General features: G+C 35.7%; 1 protein-coding gene across 12 annotated transcripts in view; it reads right to left on the reverse strand.

Moving 5' to 3' along the window:
* The window catches only part of METTL15 (methyltransferase like 15), a 382,010-nt gene that overhangs the window by 200,413 nt on the left and 153,711 nt on the right, over positions 1-27,886 (reverse strand). For all 12 annotated transcript variants that reach the window (XR_014837122.1, XR_014837123.1, XR_014837125.1 and 9 more), the window contains exons 4-5: positions 17,209-17,400; positions 12,677-12,855 (exon numbers count right to left, since the gene is read on the reverse strand). Coding sequence is in view for 6 of the 12 variants with exons in the window: in XM_005654689.4 (XP_005654746.3) it covers positions 12,677-12,855; positions 17,209-17,400 (371 nt within the window). In the remaining 6 variants the exon portion in view is untranslated. The remainder of the gene's footprint in view (positions 1-12,676; positions 12,856-17,208; positions 17,401-27,886) is intronic.

Raw genomic sequence — 27,886 nt, forward strand, 5'->3', positions numbered from 1 at the left:
AGGTACTCTCCTCTGCTATTGGTGGGAATGTAAATTGGTATAACCACTATGGAAAACAGTATGAGGGTACCTCAGAAAATTAAATACAGAGCTACCATATGATCTAGCAATTCTACTAGTAGGCATATATCCGGACAAAACTTTCATTGAAAAAGATACACGCACCCCTATGTTCATAGCAGTACTGTTCACAATAGCCAAGACATGAAAACAACCTAAATGTCCATCAAGAGATGAATGGATTAAGAACATGTGGTACATATACACAATGGAATACTACTCAGCCATAAAAAAGACAAACTAATGCCATTTGCAGCAATATGGATGGATCTAGAGACTCTCATACTAAGTAAGCCAGAAAGAAAAAGACAAATACCATATGATATCACTTATTTGTAGAATCTAAAATATGGAATAGATGATCCAATCTAAAAATAACAAACAAAGAAACCAAAAACAGAAACAGATCATGGACAAGAAGAGCAGACTTGGGGTTCCAAAGGGGGAAAGGGGAGAGAGTGGGATGAATGGGCATTTGGGAGGTTTGGGGGATGCAAACTATTATGTTTGAAATGGATGGGCAATGGGATCCTACTGTACAACAGGGAAATGTGTGTGGTTGGGTTACTCTGTTGTACAACAGAACTTGATGAAACAATGTGAATCAACTATAATAATAATTTTAAAAAAGAAAAAAAGAAAATTATTACAGGTTCTCTTATTATTACAGGTCTAAGTCTGCCTAACAATAGAAAATGCCTATATACTAAAGAAATTAGTATAAGAGAAAATAAGGATTAGTTTAGTATAGAGGAAATAAGACTTCTATTTGTTGTCTAGTCTCACCCATTTTTTAAACTTCACAAAAACTATGAAGAAATGAGCATTATTCATTCAAGAAATACTAATTGGACATGTATTATAAGCTAAATGCTGTATTAGGTCTTAAGAATGAAGCAATAAAGAATATATATCCAATCTACTATATTATAGAATTAATAGTCCAGCTGATAAGAATGTTATTAAATGAATAATTTCATATTAGGAAAATATAGGAAGTCAATAAATATTTCCTATTGCTTACTAAGTACTACATGCAAATATGTACTACATGCAAATATAAAGGGAAATTATCTGTTCTCCAGTTTATAAAATGGTAGCAGTGATTCCTAGTAATTAAAAATATGTGAGGCAATATAGAGCCACACAAAGATGAAAGGGATAAAATAAATTCAAAAGTTTGAAAAATGGAGTTCCCGTCATGGCACAGTGGTTAACAAATTCAACTAGGAACCATGAGGTTGGGGGTTTGGTCCCTGCCCTTGCTCAGTGGGTTAAGGATTTCGCATTGCCGTGAGCTGTGGTGTGGGTCACAGACACTGATTGATTTGGTGTTGCTGTGGCTGTGGTGTAGGCCGGCAGCTACAGCTCCGATTAGACCCCTAGCCTGGGAACCTCCATATGCTGTGGGGGTGGCCCTCGAAAAGGCAAAAATAAAAAAAAAAAAAAATGAGAGAGAGAGAGAAAGAAAAGAAAAAGAAAAGTTTGAAAAATGCCAAAACTACTAATGTTCCTGACAAAAAGAGACGAGGGAAAGATAACATATGAAAAACTAAAAAGACCCCTGATTTTTAAACTCTGAGGAATATTTTTTCCAAATGTTCAATAAATTCCTTAACTTCAGCACAAAGAAAAGGTATCAGAAAATAATGTAATTTAATATTTGTTATTCTGAATTTTTAGCTATTATTAATTATTCTTAATTTTTCTTTATTATTATTCTTAATTTTTAGTTACGATTAAAGTTTGGATATCAAAACTACTCTCTTAATTTTTAGTTACTATTGTTCTTAGATTTTAGTTATGATTAAAGTTTGAATGTCAAAACTACTCTCTCATTCTCCTCCAAGCCTTAACAATATAATCTTTAATCTTTGTCAACATATTTAACATTTGGGGTTCTCTTTCTTTGACATTCTTTTGGGACGATATGAACATTTTAAAGTTTGAAAATGAAAATAGATGCTTGTCTTCAAAGAATGTTCCCAACATATAAACATAACAGCTGATGTCTGAAACTACTATTTTCAGGAATGGTGCTGCACGCTTGATCAGTCATTTTTGGGTGAAGTAAAGACATCTCATTATACTTATTATTTGTTTATTTGTTTGTTTGTTTTGCAGTCTCCAGAGCCAGTTTTTTTAAATTACTCAATGAATTTCATTACATTTACAGTTCATAAATTTTGGAGATGAATCCCTTGTCAATGATCATCACAACCCAATTTTACAGCATGATCATCTCAGGCACATCCCCCACCCCTAGCCTTTCTTATTTAGAAAACATGTTTTTCAAAGCCTGTGAGTCAGTATCTGTTCTGCGAAGTTTATGGTGTCCTTTTTTTAATTTTTATTTATTTATTTATTTTTGTCTTTTTGCCATTTCTTGGGCCTTTCCCGCGGCATATGGAAGGTTCCCAGGCTAGGGGTCCAATCGGAGCTGTAGCCGCTGGCCTACACCAGTGCCACAGCAACACGGGATCCAAGCCGCGTCTGCAACCTACACCACAGCTCACAGCAACGCCGGTTCGTTAACCCACTGAGCAAGGGCAGGGACCAAACCCCCAACCTCATGGTTCCTAGTCGGATTCGTTAACCACTGCGCCACGACAGGAACTCCGCGTCCTTTTTTTAAGATTCCACATGTAAGTGATATCATATATGATGGTGTCTCACTGTCTGACTTCACTTAGCATGATAATTTCTAAGTCCATCCATGTTGCTAAAAATGCTGTTATTTCTTTTAATTGCTGAGTAATATTCCATTGTGTATATGGACCACATCTTCATTATCCATTCTTCTGTTGATGGGCATTTAGGTTGTTTCCATGTCTTGGCTATTGCATATAGGGCTGCAATGAACATTGGAGAACATGTGTCTTTTGGAGTCATGGTTTTCTCTGGATAGATGCCCAGGAATGGGACTGCTGGATCAAACAGTAATTCTTTTAGTTTTCTGAGGACTCTTCATACTGTTTTCCACAGTGGTTGCACCAATTTACATTCCCACCAAAAGTATAATAGGGTTCCCTTTTCTCCACACACTCTCTAACACTTATTGTTTGTAGACTTTTTGATGATGGCCATTCTGGCTGGTGTAAGGTGATACCTCATAGTGGTTTTGATTTGCTGTTCTCTAATAATGAGTGATGAAGAACATCTTTTCATGTGTTTTTTGGCCATCTGTATGTCTTCTTTGGAGAATTGTCTATTTAAATCTTCTGCCCATTTTTTGATGGGGTTGTTTGTTTTTTGGTATGGAGCTGCAGAAGGTGTTTATAAATTTTGGAGATGAATCCCTTGTCAGTTGATTCATTCGCAAAGATTTTCTTCCATTCTGTGGGTTGTCTTTTTGTTTTATTTAGGGATTCCTTTGCTGTGCAGAGACTTTTAAATTTAATGAAGTCCCATTTGTTTATTTTTGTTTTTATTGTCATAACTCTAAGAGGTGGATCTGAGAAGATATTGCTGTGGTTTATGTTGGAAACTGTTCAGCCTATGTTTTCCTCTAAAAATTTTATAGTATCTGGTCTTATATTTAGGTCTTTAATCCATTTTGAGTTTATTTTTGTGTATGGTGTTAGGAAGTGTTCTAATTTCATTCTTTTACATATGGCTGTCCAGTTTTCCGAGCACCATTTATTGAAGGGACTGTCTTTTCTCCATTGTATATTCTTGCCTCCTTTTTCATAGTTTAGTTGACTGTAGGTGTATGCGTTTAACCATGGGCTTTCTATCCTGTTCCACTGATCTATATTTCTGTCTTTGTGCCAGTACAATATGATTTCAATGACTGTAGCTTTGTAATATAGTCTGAAGTCAGGGAGCCTGATTCCTCCAGTTCCATTTTTCTTTTTCAGGATATCTTTGGCTATTCTGGGTCTTTTGTGCTTCCAAACAAACTTTAAAATATTTTGTTCGAGTTCTGTGAAACATGTCCTCGGTAATTTGATAGGGAGTGCATTGGGTAGTATAGTCGTTTGACAATATTGATTCTTCCAATCCAAGAGCATGGTATGTCTTTCCATCTGTTTGTGTCATCTTTGATTTCTTTCATCAGTGTCTTATAGTTTTCAGACTACAGGTCTTTTGTCTCTAGGTAGGTTTATTCCTAAGTATTTTATTCTTTTTGATGTGATGATAAATGGGATTGTTTCCCTAATTTCTCTTTCTGATTTTTTCTTGTTAGTATATAGAAATGCAGTTGATTTCTGTGTATTAATTTTGTATCCTGTGACTTTGCCAAATTCATTGATGAGCTCTAATAGTTTCCTGGTAGTATCTTTAGGATTTCCTAGGTATAGTATCATCTCACTTGCAAATAGTGATAGTTTTACTTCTTCCTTTGCAATTATACTTCCTACTTAGATAAGATCTGAATTATGTCAATCTCAAAAACAAGACTGTAGTGCAATTACTACATAAGACTGCTTGATTTTGATTCTCAAATAGAAAGGTCTTATATTTACTGCTAAATTCTTTAAAAAGTCTCAATAACTTGCTATAGAAACAAATATTCTTCTGTTTTGTTTTTATTTTTATTTTTTTGTCTTTTTAGGGCCACACCCATAGCATATGGAAATTCCCAGGCTAGGAGTTGAATTGGAGCTACAGCTTCTGGCCTACGCCAATGGGGGAATCCAAGCCACAACTGTGATCTACCACAGCTCATGGATGCTTAACCCACTGAGAGAGGCCAGGGATCAAACTCACATCCTCCAGGACACTAGTTGGGTTCGTTACCATTGAATCACGATGGGAACTCTGCTTCTTTTTTTTAAAATCAATAATAGAAAGACAAAATGGCCAGGCTATTTATATATATCTTTATAAAATTAATACCAATGTGAAAACTGCTAATATATAGAACATACAATGCCAGAAAATAAGTACAGCAAAGTATAAAATAATAAATGAGGTAAAAGGATGCATTTCCCTTCTCCTGTCTCATAGAAGCAGTTTGGAATTCAGCTATAATAAAGAAGACCTAGAGGACTTGGTTATTATGAATTAAGAAACTGACTCAATTCAAGGTCACATTTAGGATAAAAGATCCCAAGACAATGGGGAATTCCAGGGATTTGGAACTATATTGTTTCCTGGGATAGGACCATGAATTGCCTATCTTCTACTCCTCACAGTCCTCTAAAATCCTACCAGCTTCTTCATGTATTTGTTCATTGATTTTTTTTTTTTGCATCTTCAATTAATAAGTTTCTACGGGGTGCCAGGGACTTTCCCTGTAAGGCCCAACTCAAAGGTCTCTTTGTCTGTAACTTCTACCCAAACCCTCTCCTCAATAACTCAAACCTCAACACATCAAAATCAGTTGCTCCCGTCTCTGGATTCCTATACCTTTTTGTTCATGATTCTCTTATATACAGCATTTATTATAAGGTGACAGAGTGAGTTGCTTATATGACTGTCTCCTAAATGAATATGTGAGATCCTAGAAGACTGAGCTATCAGCATTCACTAGCAACAATTCATCCTGTGCTTTAATCATAAGAAAGGGATTTAGAGTAGTGTCATAAATAAGAGCACAGGCTCTAGAGTGAGATTACTTACCTTCCAATTTCAGCTCTACTTATCAAGAGACAAGTTACCTAGCATCTTTGTGCTTCAGTTCCTCATTCATAAAATGGGGATAAAAACTGTACCTCCCTCATTGGTGACTGTGAGGACTGAGTTAATACCTGAAAATAGTTTAGGATAGTGCCTACTATTTGTTCAAAAAGTGTTAGCTAGCATTATTATTATTATTTTAATTTAGGGTGGGCCACAGTCACTTTGGATTGACATTTCCTGCTTCCCACTTGGTACTTCAAACTAATAATAGCCAGATTTTTTTAGGAGGGAGATTTTTAGGTTTTTCTTTCTCTTTTTTTCACATTTCATTTCATTCTCTTCTGAGTTGGACTACTTGTACAGAATGTCTCTTGAAAAGAGTACTTATTAAAATAAGAAATAAGTTTACTTATGAAATGTCATTTGATAATTTAGTTGGCATGAAGTTACCATACCAATACACACAGTGTTCAACAGATTGACCTCAAGAAATTTAAAATGACAGAAGAATAAGTTCATTGTCATAGGCTGTAGCAATGACAACTATGACTCACTGGCAAGCCATCTAAATTCGACTGTAGGTTTGACCATACCATTTCCCACTAGATTGGTAATTGAACTCTTTTGACATCTTCATATATTTCTTCATCAAGGCAATGTTAATACAGAGCGCTTTTGGGGGGAGCAAGAGGATGCAACATGTATGTTATTAAAATGATAAAGGATGGAAACTAGTCTGCTTAATTTCATCAAGAAAAAGTTTGTTTTGCTAAAATTTGATTATGATACATATTTCTTGATGAATGTTTTATTTAATTTATTTTTCATTTCAAAGGTTTCTCTCTGAGTTAACAAAACTTTGCTGGGAAAGCTAGTGATTTCATTGAGCTATCAATGCTGCTATGGAAAGATACCCTTTATATATCCCGATGCAGAAAAAGGTGATTATTTTTCTCCTTTCCAAAACTCACATAGCCTCTAAGGCAAGAACAGCTTGCAATGAAGCAATCAGCCTATCACAGATCACCCCGTTTGGCTGTGGACAAAAATTCTGGGGTAGATGACCACACTCAGCATTCTAACTAATGCACCTGTTTGCTTTCTGGATCATTCCAGTTCTGGAGAGAGGAGAATAAAATGCTTAACAAGTGTATTTACACTTTAAACTTCACAGAGAATTTTCCAAATATCATCTCATTATTTGTCGTAGCATGAAACAGTTATCCACCTTTTCCAGATGAGAAAATAAGGATCAGAGAAGGTAAGTGATTTATTCAAGTTTGCAAAGCAAATACACTGCAGAACAGAAATAGAACTTGAGAATTTTTAATCCATGTCATGGGGAGCCTCACCTATCCCTCATGCTGCTTTAACTGATACTGAGGACATAGATGCTTAGGTCCTCCATTCTTCAATGTGAAGGGCAGAATACAATTCTCAGTATCACCTAACAACTTACAATTTTTTTTCCCTGAATTTTTCACTTTACTTTGGTTGAGAATGTACACATCTTTTTATTGATTTATTTGTTCAACAAGCATTAATTAAGCTCTGGCTGTGTACCTTGTACATGAGTCAGAATAGAGGTTACATCAAAGTTTTAGTCAGGGAATAATAAGTCTATACATTTAATCAACAAGAATCGAACATATCTAAGAAGCTTCTTCCCCTCTCCCTTTTCCTATTGAAAAATTGACACTATAAGCCTTATATTACTGTTTGACAATCGATGTGTTAATTAGGTAATTTGAATTTAAAGCCCAATGACCTAGAAAGTGATAAATATACTTCTGTGATTTTTGCCTAAGCTTGGAAACTACAGGTGAATTTCAGTATTGGTTTAAACAAAATAGAATTAGTAGGGTTATGCTTGCTAAGCAAAAATAATAATGGTCATCATCATAAATATTACTCATTTCCATTTCAGGAGGAGAAGGACAAGGTGTAGAACTGTTCAATTTTACACAGAAAGCAAGTTGTAGAACCAGAGTTTGAACTAAGATCATGCATTAAACTAGATTTAATTCAACACTTAAGATTAAATGGTGATTTTTCCTTTATGTATCAAGAGAATTGAAAGCTTGAGTATTTTTATATACACCATTTCCATCTTTAAAGATTTAATTAATAAAAATATTTTATTGGAGTATTATTTTTTTTCATAGTACCTCCCAAACTATAAGGGAGGAACAGATGTCATTTCAGCTTAAAGATGAAAAAACTAAAAAACTAGGAAAGTGATGTGTTTTTTCAAATTTCGAATGAATACTTTAGAGTTAGTGATGTTAGACCAGATTGATATGGGAGATTCATTATTTATGACCAACAAGATTGACCACCAATTTTTTTACCAACACTAATGTTATTTCGTTGAATACCAACTTATAAAGGCGAAAACACCCCAATCTATGTATATTTTGATTATTTTATGTATAAACCTTGAAAAAAGTATTTACCAAATGCCCTTCAAGGGTCAAAACCGTAGCAAGCACTGGGGGCACAGTAATGAGTAAGAGAGTCATGGCAGCACCCTCACAGTGCTTACCATCTAAAGCAGCACTGTCCAATCAAAAGAAAGTGTGACCCACATATGTTATTTAAAATTTTCTACAGCCACATTAAAAAAGCAAAGAAGAAACAAGTAGAGTTAATTTAACCCAATAATATTGAAAATATTACCATTTCAACACATGATGCACATAAATATTTTTGAGATATATTAACTTCCTTATTCAAACTAAGCCTCAAAATCTGGTATGTATTTTGCACAGAGACACCTCTCCTTTGAAGCAACCACATTTCTAGAACTTCAAGACACATGTGGCCAGTGGCAACTGTACTGGACAGTATAATTTGGGGAAAAAGATAAATGGTAAGTGAGCAACAAGAACAGGCTAATGTAGTGCTATGGGAACAAAAAGGAGAGAATCTCAATTAATCTGTGTGGGGCTGGAAAAAAAACTCTATAAAGGAAGGACATTTCAACTGAGCTCAAAAGGAAGAGCTGACATTAGCCACAGGAAAGGGTAGGTATAGGGACTTTAGTACAAGGAACATTGTATATGTGTTATTTATACAAAAAATTCTGGCTAGGTATTCTGAATAGTGGATGTCATCCATGAAGTCCTAAAGGTTATTTCTGGAATTATCTTAAAATTACTGCTTTGGTAATTTACAAAGTAATTCATCATAGTTCTAAGTGTTCTGTTCCAACTTTGTGCCTCAAACCTTTCTTCTGGAGCTCTTATGATTTGGAAGAATATTGGAACTGTAGTTCTTTGTACTAACAAAGGCACTAGACTTTAGGTTTTACAAATATAGCTTAATCACTTGAATTATTATGTAATTCCACTAAATATATTGTGTTTACAAGTGTGGTGGTCCTTCTTGTCCTAATGGATTATTAGCTTTTTGAGTATACAGTATACAAGGGTTTTACTGTGTGTCAGCAACAGTGTGATGTTTCCCAACATGCTTGATAATATTGAACATATTTAGTATGAATCTGTTAAGAATCGCAAATGACATTCAAATATAGTCACTGCATATTATACCCTGAAAAAATACATGTTTGTTAAAGATATTGCTTAGGAACTCTCCTAGGTTGAATAATGTCCCCCAAAGTTCATGTCCACCAGAAACTAGTCAGTGTGACATTATTTGGAAATAGGAACTTTTCAGATAAAATTAAGTTAAGGTGAGTACACACTGGATTAGGGTAGACTCCATATCAAACATGATTTGTGTCCTCATAATAAAAAAGGAAATTCATGTACCAAGACAGATTCACAGGGAGAACACCATGTGATGATGGAGGCATAAACTTAGTGCTTCACCTACAAGCCTAGGATCACTAAAGACTGCGGGCAACCACCAGGAACTAGGAAGAGTCGGAGTTCCCTTCGTGGCTTAGTGGTTAACGAACCTGACTAGGATCCATGAGGATGCAGGTTCGATCCCTGGCCTTGCTCAATGAGTTAAGGATCTGATGTTGCCATGAGTGGTGGTGTAGGTCACAGATACAACTCAGGTCCTGTGTTGCTGTGGCTGTGGCGCAGGCTGGCAGCTGTAGCTCCAGTTTGACACCTAGCCTGGGAACTTCCATATGCTGTGAGTGGGACCTTAAAAAGTAAAAAAGAAAGAAAAAAAAGAAAAAGAAACTAGGAAGAGTCAAGGACACATTCTCCCCCAAACCCTGCTGAAATCTTGGTTTTGGACTTTTAACCTCCAGAATTGTGAAAGAAAAACTTTCTGTTGCTTTAAACCACCTAGAGTGGGGTACTTTGTTACAGCAGCACAATGAAACTGATATAGGACCCTTCTTGGGCCTTCCACTGTATCCCATATTTCCTTTATAAAGTAGCTCTCTTAGGGACTTCTATTTAATGGACTTAAGAGATTAAACCCTTTCTCTACTAAACAAATTGTCTCAGGGTATTCTCTAGCATTCTACACAGTCCTGCTCTCATAAAAACAGCTGTATGCTTCAAGTTCAGAGCACTTACTATTGCCACTATATAATTTAATCAAATATCACATGAACTGGTAAAATATGAAAGAAAGTGGAAAGACAGCTGCTATGTTTCCATGAATACTAAGTTGGAGACCTTGGAAACTTTTACCTTGATGGAGATGAGGTACATAAAAACGGAATCAAATTAGATGTAGATGAGGTAATATTTAAGACAAAAGTAGTGAAAATCTAGAAAATATGCTCATTCAGATTGTTCTGTATCTTTAAATTCTTATTTAATGTTAATAAAAATAAAATTATAGCTTGTAGAAGAAATGCCATGGGTGTGGTTTATATAAGAATGGATTTCATGGGACTGTAATTAGGGCATATATATACATATATGTATGTATAGGTGCTATAAATTGCCACTTGAATCAACTTTTTCTGTTAGTCATACAATTATAACAAGACTACAATAAATAAGAGGGTTTCCACTATAAGCAGTTTATGACACCATGTTTTTATTCTGTCACTCACTAACCTATAAGCTTCTTGAACATGGAGGCTCTATCTGACTTGTTCCCCTCTACTTTAAGTATTTAGTAAAATGCCTGGTATGTAGCAGACTCTTCCAAAATATTTTTTGAGTAAATGAGCACAAAATGGAAACTTATTTTTTCAGTTTTTCACTTTTCCAAAGAATTACATCTACATCAATAAAGTTGTATTAATATAGGTTAATTTGAGCCATAAAAATGGATTCTATAGGGAAATCAAATTTTTAAGGTCATTTACTAAAATGGGGTCTTACATACACATATATAATTTTCACTATATCATTTGTCATAGCCCTAATATGTTTTTCATATAATCTTTCTAAAAATACTTAAATTGTTCCTATTCTATATTTTCACGTAATTTCTATCTAATACCACAGTGTTATTTCCCCAAGTTTGCAAATTAGAGTTCTGAGACAGAAGTCAGCTTAATTTTCTTAAATGCAGATTCCCAATGGTGCCTTAAATTCATGAACTTCCAAATTATAGATTAGTATTGATGCTGCCATTAGCCTATAAACTTGAGGAAACTGTTCACTCTCCCTGAGCCTCAGTTTCTTCAGTTATCAGATGAGGTTTTTTGACTGGATAATCTCTAGGATGCTCTCTAGCCTTGAGTCCTCATTTTCAGGCCCAGAAAATTCTAGATTTTCTTATAAATAAAAAAAAAGTGAATTCTTATTCCTCTTCTTTCCAAAATTGAAGACAGAGAACATAGCTGGTTAAAGAATGATAGGAAGGATAAGGCAAAGATGTATTAGTGAGTATGGAGTAGAAGACAGGAAGAAGGAGAAGAGAGAGGGTGAATGTGATGTCAGCCTGCTAGTATAAATACTTTGGGGGAAGAAAATCATGGAATTTTATGCTCACAAAGCCCAGAAGAATTTTACTCTTACTTGCCTAAAAGAATCTCAGTGGTAAGTTGGAAGGGCCTTGAGGTATGCAACTTTAAAAATTAAAGACTTGGTCAACTCTATATTTTATTATTAATAACCAAGTAGAATATAGTCTTATTAAACTATTAAATTGTTATAAAATAATTGCTATGTGAGCTCTAAATCTTGATCTGAGTGAATTTACAGTTAAGTTTTATTCCTTAAACTATAGGTAATACTAAGATAGAGGAAAACAATATTAGGTTCTTTTCATAAGCTACACAAATACTCCTTTTTTTCTACTTCTCTAGCTACTTAAAGTAACAATAGAAACTATTGAAAAAAATCTTATTACATTTGGTAAGTAAAAATGATGTAGGGTTTCAGATGGTCCAACAAGATGAAGAATTTACCACTGGAATTCTGTTAACTAACTGCAGGAGTTGTATTTTTGCCTTGGAAAACTTTCATCATGGAACACAGCTGTGAAACAACTTTGGCTTCAAACAGAAAGGCTATAATAAAGCACCTCTTAGCTAGACTTAGGTTCAAGAGGTTTATGGTGGCAAACAGCAGAAAAGATGAAATGTTTCAATAAGCCCCTCAGGCTGATTTAGTTAGCATTCACAAAGTGGAATAACCTATACATCACATACCCTTTGTAAGCTGGTTGTTTAGAATAGATGTATGAGTCACTGGATTTTATTTTAGCAGTTGGGCACTGCAATTCTCCTTTTGCCCAAAATATTAAAATGCAAAAATGTGAAACTAAGAGAAGTAATGTCAGATTTTATACAAGATGCTTATCAACCAACCACTATGATGGATCAAGAAATTCTTTTGCTCTTGTCATTCCATGTTTCACCTTGGTAGGCACAAATGATAAATTACCTCATGCAGCAAAAAAAAAAAAAAAATCTATTATTAAGCTAATCAGCAGACTACAGTATAGTTTTAAAAACTGTGTGTGGGGGAGAAGTGTTGGAGGGGGGAAGCTTGCAAAACCAAAAGAAAGCTGGCATAAGAGAAGGATAGGCAAGATTCTATCCTGCATGATTTTAAGCACAAATGAATCCCTCTGGGAGTTTGGGGGATTAATATATATATATATTTTCCTTTTCTTTTTTTTCTCAGACACTGTTCAGAATTAATGAGGGCACCTGCAACGATGCTGGCGAGCTGCTGGGTTCTGGTGATGGGGTAGATGCTGCGCGCCTGAACGATTGCTGAAGCAATTTTTTTGGCATGCTTTTCCTCCCCGTATGCTCTCAGGATGGACGCGAGTGCATGTTGATCTAAAGCGTTCACAACATCAGCTGCGGTGGGCATGTCAGGATACCTACGCACAAGAAGAGCCAATTAGTTCACTGACGTCAGTTTTCATTGACAAGGGTAAGACTTCAGAGTACTGAGACATAGAGTCAGGCACACACACATAGTCTAAGAGGGCTTCTGAGGTTTTAAAGTCACAGACGGAAATTTTACACAAATTAAATAGGTTTTCCATTTCAAATACCCATCATTATGACAAGTGGGACTGTGTGTGACATTCATCAAGGTCAAGGGCAGCAGGAAGTTAAAATATTTCACTAGCCTTTAATTCAGAAAGAAGTTATTATTGCTCATGCAGATTTCCCCTAATTAAAATAATGGGGATCTTCTGGATTTAGTTTGTTAAAATTTAAATTACTGATTAATTTTTTTTTTTTCAGTTTAGAAGATACAAGGCTTACTAACTGATATTTAAATGGGCCTAGACCTCAGGAACTTAACTAAATCCAAGACTGTAAAGTAACAACTGTTTATATGAGGATACAAACTGAATTTGGAAAATCTATACAAGAAGATACTGCTAGTGAGTTTCCCTCACAAAAACTAAAATAACCTTAATAGTAATAACATATATTATTTCAAATTGTTAACAACATTGGCTTATACACCCATGACAAAAGTCCCTATGGGGTAAAACCTGGTAATCAATAAACAGTACTAAACAGGCCTAGATAGTAATTTCAGGTAGAAAAGACAAACAACAATCTCTGGCAAAACAAAGAAATCATAGTAACAGGAAATAACACTCACTCTGTCAGACCATTCCAGTTTACCTCACTTGAGGAAGATGGGTCAGTGATGAGCTGAGACTTTAAATATTAGAAAAATAGCTTTGCTAGTAATAGTAATCTTTCCTGTGGTTAATACGCTTGAATGATTGTTGGTACTATACTGTGAGGACCTTAAGTAACAAGGATAGAGTAATAAGAGCTGACCATCAGATCAGAGTAGGGTTGTCAAGAAATACCTGAGAAGAAAAAAAAAAAAAAAAAAGAAATACCTGAATCCCTCCTTAAAAATACTATAGTGCACCTTGTTAACATGCCTAGTGCCTCCAGGGGAAAAATCTGTTGTTGTCTTTGGCTTGTCCCCTATTTTTCCATGACACCATCTCTCTCTCTCTCTCTCTCTCTCTCTCTCTCTCTCTCTCTCTCTGTAAGTGTGTTTTCCAGATCCTGTGATTCTTTTTTTTTCCTACCTGCCATGGTATCCCCAGACCAATGAGCCTATTTCCATCTCAATAGACTTTGCTCCTTCAATAAGAGCTTTAAGGATAAAGATTTGGTCTTTAGAGTCAGACTAACTTAGATTAGAATCACAGAGTTGCTATCATATTGCATAAGCTTTTGAATCTACCAGAGCCTCAATTTCTAACCTGTGAAATATAAGTAACAGTGCTTACTTCACAGAATCAAGGGTTCATGCAATTATAAAATAGTACAATGCCTGGCACAGAGAAACTCAATGGATGTCAATATCCTTTTGAGCTTGTCCATTCCTAGATTTGCCAACTGTCACTCTTGGAGTAACTGATAAAATCCCTGCTAGATCTTACCTGGCTGTTAATTCAACGACCCAAACCACTGAGCATCAAAATGTACCTTGTTAGTGATGGTAAATTCAGACTCATACGATACAGTCCAGTTCTATTAAGACAATTTTAAGGTCAGTATGGATGTACTTAGCAGTTTTAAATAATACCTTTCTACTTTTAAGTAAGAAAATTAAAAGAGCATTTTGCTCAAATATGTTTCAGTGGAAAACAGGCATAATTTTATTTTACTCTCGTGTTAATACTGAGTAGCGGTATAGAAGTTTCCATAGGGCTACAAGGCAAAAGGGGCAATACTCTGGAAAGTCAACATGCTGCTACAAGACTTCAGAATAGGCATTCATATAGCAAATAAGTCAAGATACAAAATCTGCCCCTCCATGGAGTTCCCAATCATGGCTCAGTAGTTAACGAACCCGACTAGTATCCACGAGGACTCAGGTTCGATCCCTGGCCTTGCTTAGTGGATTAAGGATCTGGTGTGGCCATAAGATGTGGTGTAGGTCGCAGACATGGCTAGGATCCTGGATTGCTGTGGCTGTGGTGTAGGCTGGCAGCTATAGCTCTGAATTGACCCCTAGCCTGGGAATCTCCATATGCCTTGGGTGTGGCCCTAAAAAGATAAAAGACCAAAAAAAAAAAAAAAAAAAAAAAAGAAAGAAAGAATAAGATCTGCCCCTCCAAATCAATAGTGAAGAGATCTCATCAATCCTACAGAGATCGCCAACTTAAAAATGACTACACTCATGAGAGAAAGAAAATATTGACATAAGTGGTAATTTATTTATTACCTTCTAGTGAAGAATACAATTAACAACAATCCTAGACCCACAAGTCCTCAGAGCAAGGGACTTCTTTCTGCTACATGAGAACTTTATTATAATCTGAAAGCTACTGTTGAAATTGGGATAGTACAGAATAAACTATGCCATTAAGACTCCAGTGGTAAATGGCAACAGGTTAAGAAAGCCTCTTCCCTCCATCTTCATCACAGGGAAATATTAGCTTCCAGGATCTGACTGGCCAAATTTTTTGGCTTGGATTCCCTCTCCCCATAATACCACTTAGATTAGCTTTAAACATATTTGCAAATCTGACTTTCCTTTTTCTATGAATTCACTGTGAACTAACTCCTCCTTTCTGAATGTCATGTACTTTCTTTAGATTTATTTACATGTATGATTAGGTTGTAATTTGTGCTATCTACATAGAAGCCATCCTACTTTATAAGATAGATTTGCTCAAAACTAATCTTATCCATTATGTATTGACTTAAGAGTTTAATTCTCAGGGGCTATCTTATTTTCATGTTCTTATGGGAGAAACTCAGGAACCCTCAATCACAGACTACAATTTGCCAATTAAGCCTTTACATTAACAATACAGGGATTACTACTATTAACTATAAGTTTTGTTCACTGCGTTTCAGAAAGCAAGACATAGAAACAGCAGAAATTTGCTTGACATTTTATTACCTCTGCACAACAACCTCAATCTCCAAACATGAGAAGATATTTGACCTTTACTATTAGTCATTGGTTTTAAAGGATTTTTATTATTTTCTTTTATGATCATACTCTTCATTTCATGAATGCCAATTTGAGTACAAGAAGGTATGAGACCTAGAACAAAAAGGTTCCAACAAGTATGGGTCGCATTCTAAGTTAACAGGTCATACCAAAACAAGGGGTAAAAGCTATATGTGAATAATTCCCATGAGACAAAGAATTTTGTGGGAAAAAAGTCAAAGTCAGCTCAATCTTAAATTGTTGACTTAAATAGGACATTAAATTCCTTATATATAGGTCCTTCTCACAGATAGGAAGAAATGTTGGAAAACCAACTTGTTTCAGTAGAACCATTTCTGCAGATCTAGAACTGCAGGTTAGTAGCAGAATAGTTTATAAATTTAGATATGAGAAAGTCTAATGTTCTTCTTAGAAAGTAAGCTTTCCAAGTATAGGGACCACAACAAAAAATTTAGTGGAGAGGGGGCATAAAATAAGAGAGAAATGCATGGTTAAGCCTTGTTTTGTAGGGATAGGTTATCCAGTCCCTGGGCTAGGGCTGGGCATAGAGACAAGTGCTAATCTAAGCTTTTAAAAATAATTTAGATTTAAAAGAAATTATCCTATACTTTCCTAGGATGTGACCTAGGATATATATGTATGTGTGTATATATATATATATATATATATATATAAAACCCATTTGAATAATGGAGAGCAAATGTATCTCCACGGTGGTGAGAATTGAAGAAGAGGTGTAAAGCTGTCTTACACATAATACTGCATCTGATAATAGTACCATAAATTCTAGTTTCCTGGAGAAGGTTGAACCTAAGTGATAGTACATAAAAAGGACAAAATTCACAATCGCTGACCTCTATAATCTTGCCTTTTATGCATTATTCAAAAGAATATGCATTAAATACAGTTCCTTTTACTTCTCACAAGAGGCATAGTTGGGCCTGCATAAAAATGGAACCATTGTTTCAGTATATCATATTTACCAATATCGTTAGTAGCTGAAAAGATTCACACTGTTTCTGTAAAAAAGGAAATCAGTATGAAGGTTATCCTCCACTATTTTGTGTGCAGACAGCAAAGATTTTTCTTTTAGAACCCCAAATCTAGAGAAAGAGTAAAGTCTATAATGAGTAGCAAACAAAACTGATTTATTATGTATGGAGAGTGTTAGGTGTGGGCGTGTGATGGGAATTCTACTGTCTTGAAAGGAAATTAAATTCAGAGTGTTTTTGAGAAATTGATTTCTTGTTGTGAAGAGAAATGTTTTATCAATACTCACCTGCCACCATCCATTCTCATGTCCAAGGGGCCATCCTTCCGAAGGGAAAAACCTCGTTCAGGGGAGTCAAGTTGCATGGAGGAACACCCAAGATCCAAAAGAACTCCATCCAAAGTCCCTGGCTGCACTCCAGCTTTCATTAGTAAGGCTTCTGCTTGGCTGAACTGGCCTAGGAGAGCTCGGATCTGTTTACTGGGAATAAACCCAGGAGATGGAAAAAACACTTATTATAATCATCAAAGTCTTTCTTAAGATCTAGGATCAATGAAAGGGAGCACATTCTATTATTAGCTTATTTAACCAATATACTTACTCAGTGCCAACCACATGTTTTGTACTATATAAAGACATATGGATATGGAAACTCAACACCTTTGGCTTCAACACCCGAGGTGATTCAACACAATTTTATTCTTGCTAATAAAAACAACTTACTTTACATATTTGTAAAAGTATATAACAATTTCATGAATTGCAAAAAAATTCCTTGTTAGACCAATCCTTTTATTGTTTTTCTTGGTTTTTATTTTTTTATTTTTATTTTTTTTAATTTTTTTTTATTTTATATTATTTTATTTTATTTTTTGTCTTTTTGTCTTTTTTGTTGTTGTTGTTGCTATTTCTTGGGCCTCTCCCGCGGCATATGGAGGTTCCCAGGCTAGGGGTTGAATCGGAGCTGTAGCCACCGGCCTGCGCCAGAGCCACAGCAACGCGGGATCCGAGCCGCGTCTGCAACCTACACCACAGCTCACGGCAACGCCGGATCGTTAACCCACTGAGCAAGGGCAGGGATCGAACCCGCAACCTCATGGTTCCTAGTCGGATTCGTTAACCACTGCGCCACGACGGGAACTCCTTATTGTTTTTCTTAAAAAGAAATTCTTAAATCTATGGGCTGGGAAAAGGAACATATGCCATTCTGTCAAAAGAATAAACCTTTGTACACTTCTGATGGGAGTGTAAAATGGTGGAGCCAGTATGAAAAACAGTATAGAAATTCTTCAAAAAATTAAAAATAGAACTACTATACCATCCAGCAATTCCACTTCTGGGAACATATCCAAAGGAAATAAAAAGACTATGTTGAAGTGATACCTTCACCCTCATCTTCATAACAGCATTACTTAACAATAGCAAAGACGTGAACGTGACCCAAGTGTCCATCAATGCAAGAACAGAAAAGAACATGTGATATGTACATATAATAAAATATTATTCAGCCATGAAAAAGAAAATCTTGCCATTTGTGACAACATAGATGAACCTTGAGGGCATTATGCTAAGTCAGACAAAGAAAGACATGTACTATATGAAATCAAGAGAGAGAGAGAGAGAGAGAGAGAGAGAGAAAAGGGAAACATACTAATAAAAAAAAAGAGATCAGATTTGTAGTTACCAGAGATGCAGGATAAGGAAAGGAGAATTTAATGTGATGGTCAAAAGGTACAAACTTCTAGATAAATAAGTACCAGGGATGTAAGGCACAACATGATGACTATAGTTAACACTACTATGTGGTGTCTGTGACAGTTAAGATTTCTCATCACAAGGAAAAAAACATCTCTTTTTCTTTTTTTGTATTTATGAGATGATGGATGTTAACTAAACATTGTGCTAATCATTTCATAATATATGTAAGTCAAATCATTGTGCTATACACCTTAAATTTTAAACTTTCCCATTGTTATATGTCAATTATTATCTCAATAAATATGAGATTAACGAGTAAACCAATTTAAATATAATAAGTAATAGAACAGGTATCACAGAAAAAAAGATATGTCAAACATCTTCAAGCCAACCATTTTCACTTTCTCCACATTCCTCACATAATTCAGGATAGGGGTGTATGCAGCTGCATACCTAAAGAATAAAATTATACCTAAAATAAATGCCTTCTTGCAGAAGCAATGTTTTAGCTCTCAGCGGGGACTTTTGAAGTGAATGGAGCATTCAGAATCAACAGACAGGCAAGGAGTTGGGATCACCTTACAGCTATATTAATTCTCCTTCCTACACAAAGTGAGATGCTGCCTTCAGGGTTTTCAGAAGCCTTAGGGCGACTGGCATGCATTTTGGAAGGGAAATGAGAGGAGAAAAATTGGGCAACACTCCCAAGACCTCATTCCCTCCATCTACAGGTGTGTGGAGTGTGGATTTCAACAGTGTTGGGGGAATTCATATTTATGATATTTACTTATGTATTACGTTGTTTAAGGAAAACTTCACAGCTCATTGGTAATTTTTTCTCAAATTCTGATGGGAAAAGTGATATTCAGATTCATTCACCAAATACCCACTGAATATCTGCTATGTGCCAGGCATTATGCTATTCTGAGGTATATACAGACAAATAAAGCATAGCTTTCTGAGCTTTGAGCTGAGAAGAAGAGATGTATAGTTTGCAAAACAACCTGATGAGTGCTAATAGTACAGAGATAGACAAATTGCTGTCTGTATTTGGAAAATATAAAATGAATGCTAATACTAGCATCGATAATAGAATGAGTAGAATCTTGGGATTGGAAAGCAACTCACAAATTACTTCTTCTAATTATTTAACTCATGTTTTAATCTTTTCCCTTTCCACCATCACTGTTGGGGGGCGAATGGGGAGGAGAGTCATTTTCATCACGTCTCATTTACCTCTTTAGTGAGGAAGGGATTTCCATTCTAAGATTATGGAAATAATTGAGCAAACACATAGCACCTGACACTGGACAGATGAGATTGACAGGAGTTTATTAATCACATACACTCACAGTCCAGAGGAGGAGGACACCAAATGCCATGCAGGGTACATAGCTGCTGCATTTAGGAACAGAGTGGCACAACAGAGGCTGTGGGAAGCAGATTTTATAGTGTCATGAGGGTGAGGTGTCCCATGCCCATGAAAATACGTGTTGGCTTGTTTGAATAGTTCCACGGGCTGGCAGGGAAGTGAAACCTGCTACACAGGGATAAGCAGGTACTGTGCCTTCTCCCTTTGATAAGGAGGGTCGTCTGGCTAGGAACTTTCTCTGTGGAAGCACAGTGGGGAAGAGAACTTGTGATTAGGCCATTCAAGGTTCCCCCATTTTTCCTCAGATGTCAGGAACACATAATATGAGGCTTAAATGTTAAGCCGTAAGTTATCTATAAACCATGGTTATCTAGCTTGTGTTTGAACATTCCCAATAGTAAGAACTCACTACTGCTTTTCTTCAGTCAGTTGTTTTTTTATTTCAGTTGATGGATGTTTCCTCACTAGTTTATAACTTTTGTCCCAGGTATCAGTCCATGCTAAACAATTAAAAATCCATGGCAGCCTTTCATCTATCTATTGTTAGCTATTGTAAGGGATATTTCTAGGCTACCTCTTAGTTGCCAGTCTCTCTTTTCCAACAGGACCTCAAAAATTTAGCCAAGAATTTCTGATCACATCTATGACGGTTTATGTGTCAAGTGGGCTAGGCTACAGTACCCAGATATTTAATCAAACACTAATCTAGGTGTTGCTATAAAGGTTTTTATAGATGTGGTTTACGTTACAATCAGTTCACTTTGAGAGAAGGATATTATCTTCAGTAGTATGGGTGGGTGTCACTCAATCAGATGAAAGGCTTTAAGAGCAAAAAATGAGGTTTCCCAGAGGAAGAAAAAAAATTCTGTCTCAGACTGTGTTATCATTTCCTATCAGTTTCCCAGCCTGCCCTACCATTTCAGACTAGCCATTCCCCACAACCGTGTGAGCCAATTCCTTGAGATAAATCTCTTTACACACACACACACACACACACACACACACACAATGTATATTTGTATCTATATCTCCTACTGTTTCTGTTTCTCCTGAGAATTCTATCCTAACAGATATAATATCTCAGCTCAAGAGGCATATTTATGATTAGCTAAGCTACTTTGCACACATGAGCCCCATGGCCCCTAAAAATTTGTTCTGAGATTGGCATGTGTCACAGCTCTGATCAATGAGATACAAAAGATATTTCCTAAGGATTCAGTAAAATAAAATTCTTTCTTCTAATGAGCTGCTGGAGGAAAACTGTTTTTCAGACTCTCACTTGATATGAAAAACCACATAACTCTGATCATTACCAGCAGATATCCTCAACCAAAGAAGAGAGAGGGTGGCAGCCAATTTGGCCAAAACTGTATAGCAGAGAAAAAGATTAACCAGGCCACTAGATTGAACTCATCTAAAATCTAACTCGTCTCTGAACTTTTGAGTTATATGAGCCTATAAATACCTTGTTGTTTAAAACCAATTTGAGTTGTTTTTTTCTTTTCCTATCAATGGAAAACATATAACTATTATTGCTGTTATGCTCCTCAGATGTTCATTTCTCTAAATCACGCATCTCTTGTTTCTTCTGCTATTCTCCACACAAAACATCTTTCACCATGTTAGCTGCTCTTTTTTGAATGCCTATGTCCCTAGATTTGAACTCCAAATCCTTGCCTCTTTTGTTCTAGTTACTATATTAATACAGGTCAAGGTCAAAATAGTTTTAGAACTTGTTTCACACTGCTGACTTATACTATCCAATACTCTTGTACACCACTGCTAAGCGTGTCTCCGTCACACTGTACTCGTGAAGTTTTGTTAATTATTGTAGATCTAGTACAATCTCTAATCTATATATTTTCCACAACTCTTTCAGTATTATCCTGAAACACAGAAATCTTTACACTGCAGCAAAAGCCTCAAACAAATCACTATTGCCCAGTCCTTTATTCCTTAGGCATAGAGCTATTATCCTGCTTAAAGCAATAAAATAAAAATAATATAGGGATGTTTGCATTCTTGGATGACTTCAAACATAACTGTTTATCACACAATATTCATATAATTTTATGCATGACAAAGAATTAACAAAAATGCAATCCTTGTGGCTCAAAACTCAGCATAATCATATACAAGTATGAGGATATCATATGGGAAAAAAAGTAACCATGAGGCAGCACCACAAAGTAGATCATGTGTTTAAGGCAGAATTTTCTGATGCTCTGTCAATTAAATATTTCTAGAATTAGATTATTCTCAGAGTAAAGAAGCCATCCAAAAGATTAACAACCAATCTGTTGAAAACAGCCTTAACTTCAGACTCTGAGGTATTATTTCACATATGCAACTGTATTGAGGCTAATTTTCCTGGACAGGCAGAATGTATGTCCACTTTTTTACTTTTTTCATCTCTTTCTTCTTGACTTTCTCTCTCTTTTTCCCTCAGGTCCTATTTTCTTCCTCCTTTTACTCAAATTTTATATTTTTAGTATTTTTGCATTTATTTTACAAGTGTTATGAAACAAGTAACAGAAAAGTGTGATTTGGCCAGAGAGGATCATGATGGCACAAAAACAGAATCAAACCAGGACATTTAGCATAACTAAAAATGTACAGTTTGTTTAAATCATTGTCATTATCATTGGCCATTACCCTAGGATGTCCAGGATGTAAGCAAAATGTTTGTGATTCAAAGAGCATGTTACATGAGAATAATTCTACAACCCAACACCATTAAAAGTAAGGCACTCAGCAACAGAGTGCCAATAAAACCTTGATAAGTACTGTTAATCTTGACACTGGCACGTCATCTGCACTTGGAATACAATTTTTGGATCTGTTTTATTATAAAGTAGTACATACTGAGGTTGGGGATGAAAGAGTAGCTGCTACTCACTGTGTATCTGATTTAGGATTGAACATGGAACTTCAACATTCCTCTACCTGCATACAGTCTAATGATAATGATTAAGGATAGTTTACCCCACAAATTATAAAAGTGGATCCAACTCACAGAGTTGAACATCTTGTAGTTAACATGAGTACTTATCCGGTTTTGTCTTTAGAAACCCAAAACTCCCATGGTTTACAAAATATTTTATATAAATTGGTACTTTTTTTTTTTTTCTTTACTGCCCAGGGATAAATAAATATCAGTTTCATGGACAGAAGACTTATTTGTATAGAATCGGATTTCTTTGAAAAAGTGGGCTTGGATAAAGAAGCGATTTTTAAAATATGAAACCTTAAAAAAATTTTCAGGCAAAACTTTGAATTTGAAAACTAACTGTTCCTGAGACTAGCTAGGGGAGAAAAACATAACTATAACATTTATCCTTTGAGGGTTTAACACTTCTTCATATTAATCAACAATATAAAATATATGCTTTAATTAACTCTAATCTCAAGTACAGTAATGATCCTAACCATAGCACACAAATGTGGAAACCAGACATACACAACTGCCAAACACATTAAAATGGTCCACGGAAATTATTAATAACAATGGTCTTGATGTTCTTCGAATCACTTAATGTTTGCCATGTGACAAACCCTAAAACTTAGTAGCTTAAAGCGCAATCATTTATCAGCTCATATTCTGTGGGGTGGAAATTTGAGTTGGGGAGTCAAGAGATTCTTTTAATAGCAGGTTGACTGAGGTTGAGTTGGTCTTATGGTCACATTTGGCCTTATGGAGAAAACTAGCTTTAAGACTTTCAAAATAACGCCAAGATTTCTTAAAAACAATGTGTGAGATCAAATTAAAAAAATACTAGAGATCCTTTGTGGTACAGCAGGTTAAGGATTTTGCATTTTCATTGCAGTAGATCTGGCATTGTCATTGCAGGGGCTAGTGTTTCATTCCTGGCCCGGGAACTTCCACATGCCACAAGTGCAGGCAAAAAAAAAAAAAAAAAAAAATTAGATAAACCAACCTTAAGGAATAGGTAATAAAAATAGATATACAGTATACACAAGAATAGAATTATCAGAATGGATCATTACGTACTGATTAATAAGTTCATGAGAACAGAGGACAAAGAGATAATTTTTGGCTCAAAATGCCTCTATATAAAATAGCAAAATAAAAATCAGACCAATAGAAATCAGAAAAATATAATAACAAACTAAGAATTCAATAGATAGGTTTGAGAGCAGCTTAGGAATAGCCCAAGAAAGGATTAGTGACATGGAAGACAGTCCAGTAGAAAGTATTAAGACTTAAAGGCAAAGTAAATAATTTGGAAAATACAGAAATTAAGCATAAGAGACATGTAACATGGTAAGGAGATCTAACATATGTATAACTTGAATTCCAAAGAAGAAGAGATAGAAAATGAGGTAAAAGCAATGTTTAAAGACATAAAGGTCAAGAGTTTTACAAAATGATTCAAGAATTCAAAATCACAGAGTCAGGGGAGTTCCTGTCATGGCTCAGGGGTAACAAAACCAACTAGTATCCATGAGGACGTGGGTTCAATCCCTGGCCTTGCTCAGTGGGTTGAAGGATCTGGCATTGCTGTGGCTATGACACAGGCTGGCAGGAAGCTGCAGCTCCAATTCAACCCCTAGCCTGAGAACTTCCATATGCTGTAAGTATGGCCCTATAAAGAAAAAAAAAAAAAAAAACCAAAAAAGAGAGTCAAAAAGCACAATAAGGGAGTTCCCGTTGTGGTTCAGAGGGCCAAGATTCCAACCAGTATCCATAAGGATGTAGGTTCGATCCTGGCCTCACTCAGTGGGTTAAGAATCCAGCGCCACAGATGTGGCTCAGATCTGGCATTGCTGTGGCTATGGTGGCTGCAGCTCTGATTCAACCACTAGCCTAGGAACTTCCATATGCCACAGGTATAGCCCAAAAAAGACAAAAAATAAAATAAAAAAATAAATAATAAATAAACAAATTCCAAAGTGGATACAAACATATATTTTAAAAAAAAGATCATGATAGTAAAATTTGTGAAGACAAAAGAAAATTAAATATTAGAACAGTCTAAAGGAAAAAAATACATTAGATTCATAGAAGCAACAGTCAGAATCACAATAATAAAAGCCAGAAGACAAAAATAAGTGACAAATTGCCTGCAAAAGTGAAAAGCAAATAAAGATATTTACATACAAAGAAAACTAAGATAATTCACCACCAGAAGATCCATGCTGAAAGAGATACTAAAAATGGTTTTCTTCAGGTAGAAGGAAAATACTCTCAAATGAAAGAAAGGAAATGCATGATGGAATGAAGAGCAGTGAAATGTGTAAGCATATGGGTAAATCCAGATGAATACTGACTGTATAAGATTATAAAAATTTCTTGTAAGTTCAATATATAGAGATAGTTAAAAATATACAATAGTGGCACAAAAGGCACTGCATAGTAAATATGTTATAAAGTCCTTGTAATTTCAATGTCTAGAAAGAGACTAAAGTACTAATTTATATTAGAGATTCATAAAACAATTATGTATGCTGTGACTCCAGAGTAATGTTAAAAAGCATAGTAAAATAATGTATAACATATGAACAAACAGAGAGAAGAGATAGAATAATAAGGAAAAAAGGTGACAATAAAGAAGTAAAAAAGGAACAAAGAAAAAGTTAGACATAAAAAAACAACTAGGGGAGTTTCTGTCGTGGCCCAGCAGAAATGAATCAGACTAGAAACCATGAGGTGGCAGGTCAATCCCTGGTCTCCCTCAGTGGGTTAAGAATCCGGCATTGCCATGAGTTGTGGTGTAGGTCTCAGATGTAGCTTGGATCTGGCATTGCTGTGACTATGGCATAGGCCAGTAACTACAGCTCCAATTAGACCCCAAGCCTGGGAACCCCCATGTGCGGAGGGTGCAGCCCTAAAAAAAAAAAAGAAGAAGACAAAAGACAAAAGGAAAAAAAACAACAACAAAAAAAACCCAAACCAGTAGGTAGATAGTAGATAGGTCTAAACTCAAATATATTAGTAATTACATTAAATATTCTTGGACTAAATAAGCTAATAAAAAAGATTTTCAAAATCCAATGATAATGCTACTTATAAGAGATAATGACTGTTTTTTGGACAAGTTGGACATAGAGAGGTTGAAAATAAGAAGACGGAAAAAATGTCATGCAAACACTACACAAAAGAAAGACAGTATCAAATACAGTAGACAGAAACAGTACTAGAAATACAAAGAGGTATTTTATTGTGATAAAAAGGTCAAATCTAGTAAATCACATGACAATTACAAATCTTTTTATCCCACAGCCACAGCACGCAGGATCCAAACTGTGTCTGCAACCTATACCACAGCTCACAGCAACACTGGATCGGTAACCCAATGAACAAGACCAGGGATGGAGCCTGCATCCTCATGGATGCTAGTCAGATTTGCTTTTGTTGAGCCACGATGGGAACTACATTTTTCACATTTAGATTCATGAAATGCTTTATGGAATCATTTTATAACCAGTGAATCAACCTAAAAGAGTGTATTTTAAGATTCTGTTTATGATATCTTGCCACCTACATTATCAAGAAGAATTTAAAGAAAAAAAATACTACTATGTTAAATTAACAAAGGAAATAAAATTCGTAATTCATACCAACCAAAACCAGAGAATTCAGCTAAGGTTAACTTCAACTCTTTCTTCAATAAGGAAGAAAAAGTTGAAGTACTTTATTTTGAAGGATAGAATTATAACACTACCAAAAGACACATGAAAAAATTTGCTCAGTGCCACTAATTATTAGAGAAATGCAAATCGAAACTACTGAGAGGAGTTCCTGTCATGGCGCAGCAGAAACGAATCTGAGTAGGAACCATGAGGTTGTGGATTTGACTCCTTTCCTCACTCAGTGGGTTAAGGATCTGATGTTGCCATGAACTGTGGTGTAGATCACAGATGCAGCTCAGATCCTGCATTGCTGTGACTGTGGTGTAGCCTGGCAGCTGCATCTCCAATTGGACCCCTAGCTGGGAACCTCCATATGCCATGGGTGTGACCCTAAAAAGCAAAAAAACAAAACAAAACAAAGCAAATCTACTATGAGATAACACCTCACACCTGTCAGAATGGCTATCATTAACAAGTCAACAAATAACAAATGCTGGACAGGCTGTGGAGAAAGGGATACCCTCCTATGCCATTAGTGGGAGTGTAAACTGGTACAACCACTATGGAAAACAGTATGGAGGTACCTCAGAAAACTAAATATAGAACTACTATATGACCCAGTAATACCACTCTTGAGCATATATCTGGATAAAACTTTCCTTGAAAAAGATACATGCACCCCTATGTTCATTGTAGCACTATTCACAATAGCCAAGACATGGAAACTACCTAAAAGTTCACTGACAGATGAATGGATTAAGATGTGGTATATATAAACACAATGAAATACTACTCAGCCAGAAAAAAGAACAAAATAATGTCATTTGCAGCAATATGGATGGAACTAGAGACTCTCCTACTGAGTGAAGTAAGTCAGAAAGAGAAAGACAAATACCATATGATAATCACTTATATCTGGAATCTAATACACGGCACAAATAACCCTTTCCACAGAAAAGAAACTCGTGGACTTGGAGAACAGACTTGTGGTTGCCAAGGGGGAGGGGGAAAGAATGGGGTGGACAGGGAGTCTGCCCTCTTCCAGAAAGAAGAGAGAAACACCATTTACTGTTGGTGAGCAATAAGGTCACAGACACAGAGGAAGTCCCGTGGGGGTATTAGCTGTCCTTATGCATCAACTGACCCTAACTCTAATGTGCAAGTCTGAAATTACCAATTCCTACCCAAGTATCTTTTGATGGATGATTTATAAAACAGCACTATAAATTCAGTTTAAATAAAAAAATAAAAATCACTAAATATAACTCAGAATTTTTTTTTTTTTTGTCTTTTACCTTTTTA

Source organism: Sus scrofa, chromosome 2, assembly GCF_054392235.1.
Source record: "Sus scrofa isolate SSC_HxYL_T2T_F1_AM1 chromosome 2, Sscrofa_HxYL_maternal_Yorkshire_Landrace_v2.0, whole genome shotgun sequence".
In the NCBI taxonomy this organism is placed as follows: Eukaryota; Metazoa; Chordata; class Mammalia; order Artiodactyla; family Suidae; genus Sus; species Sus scrofa.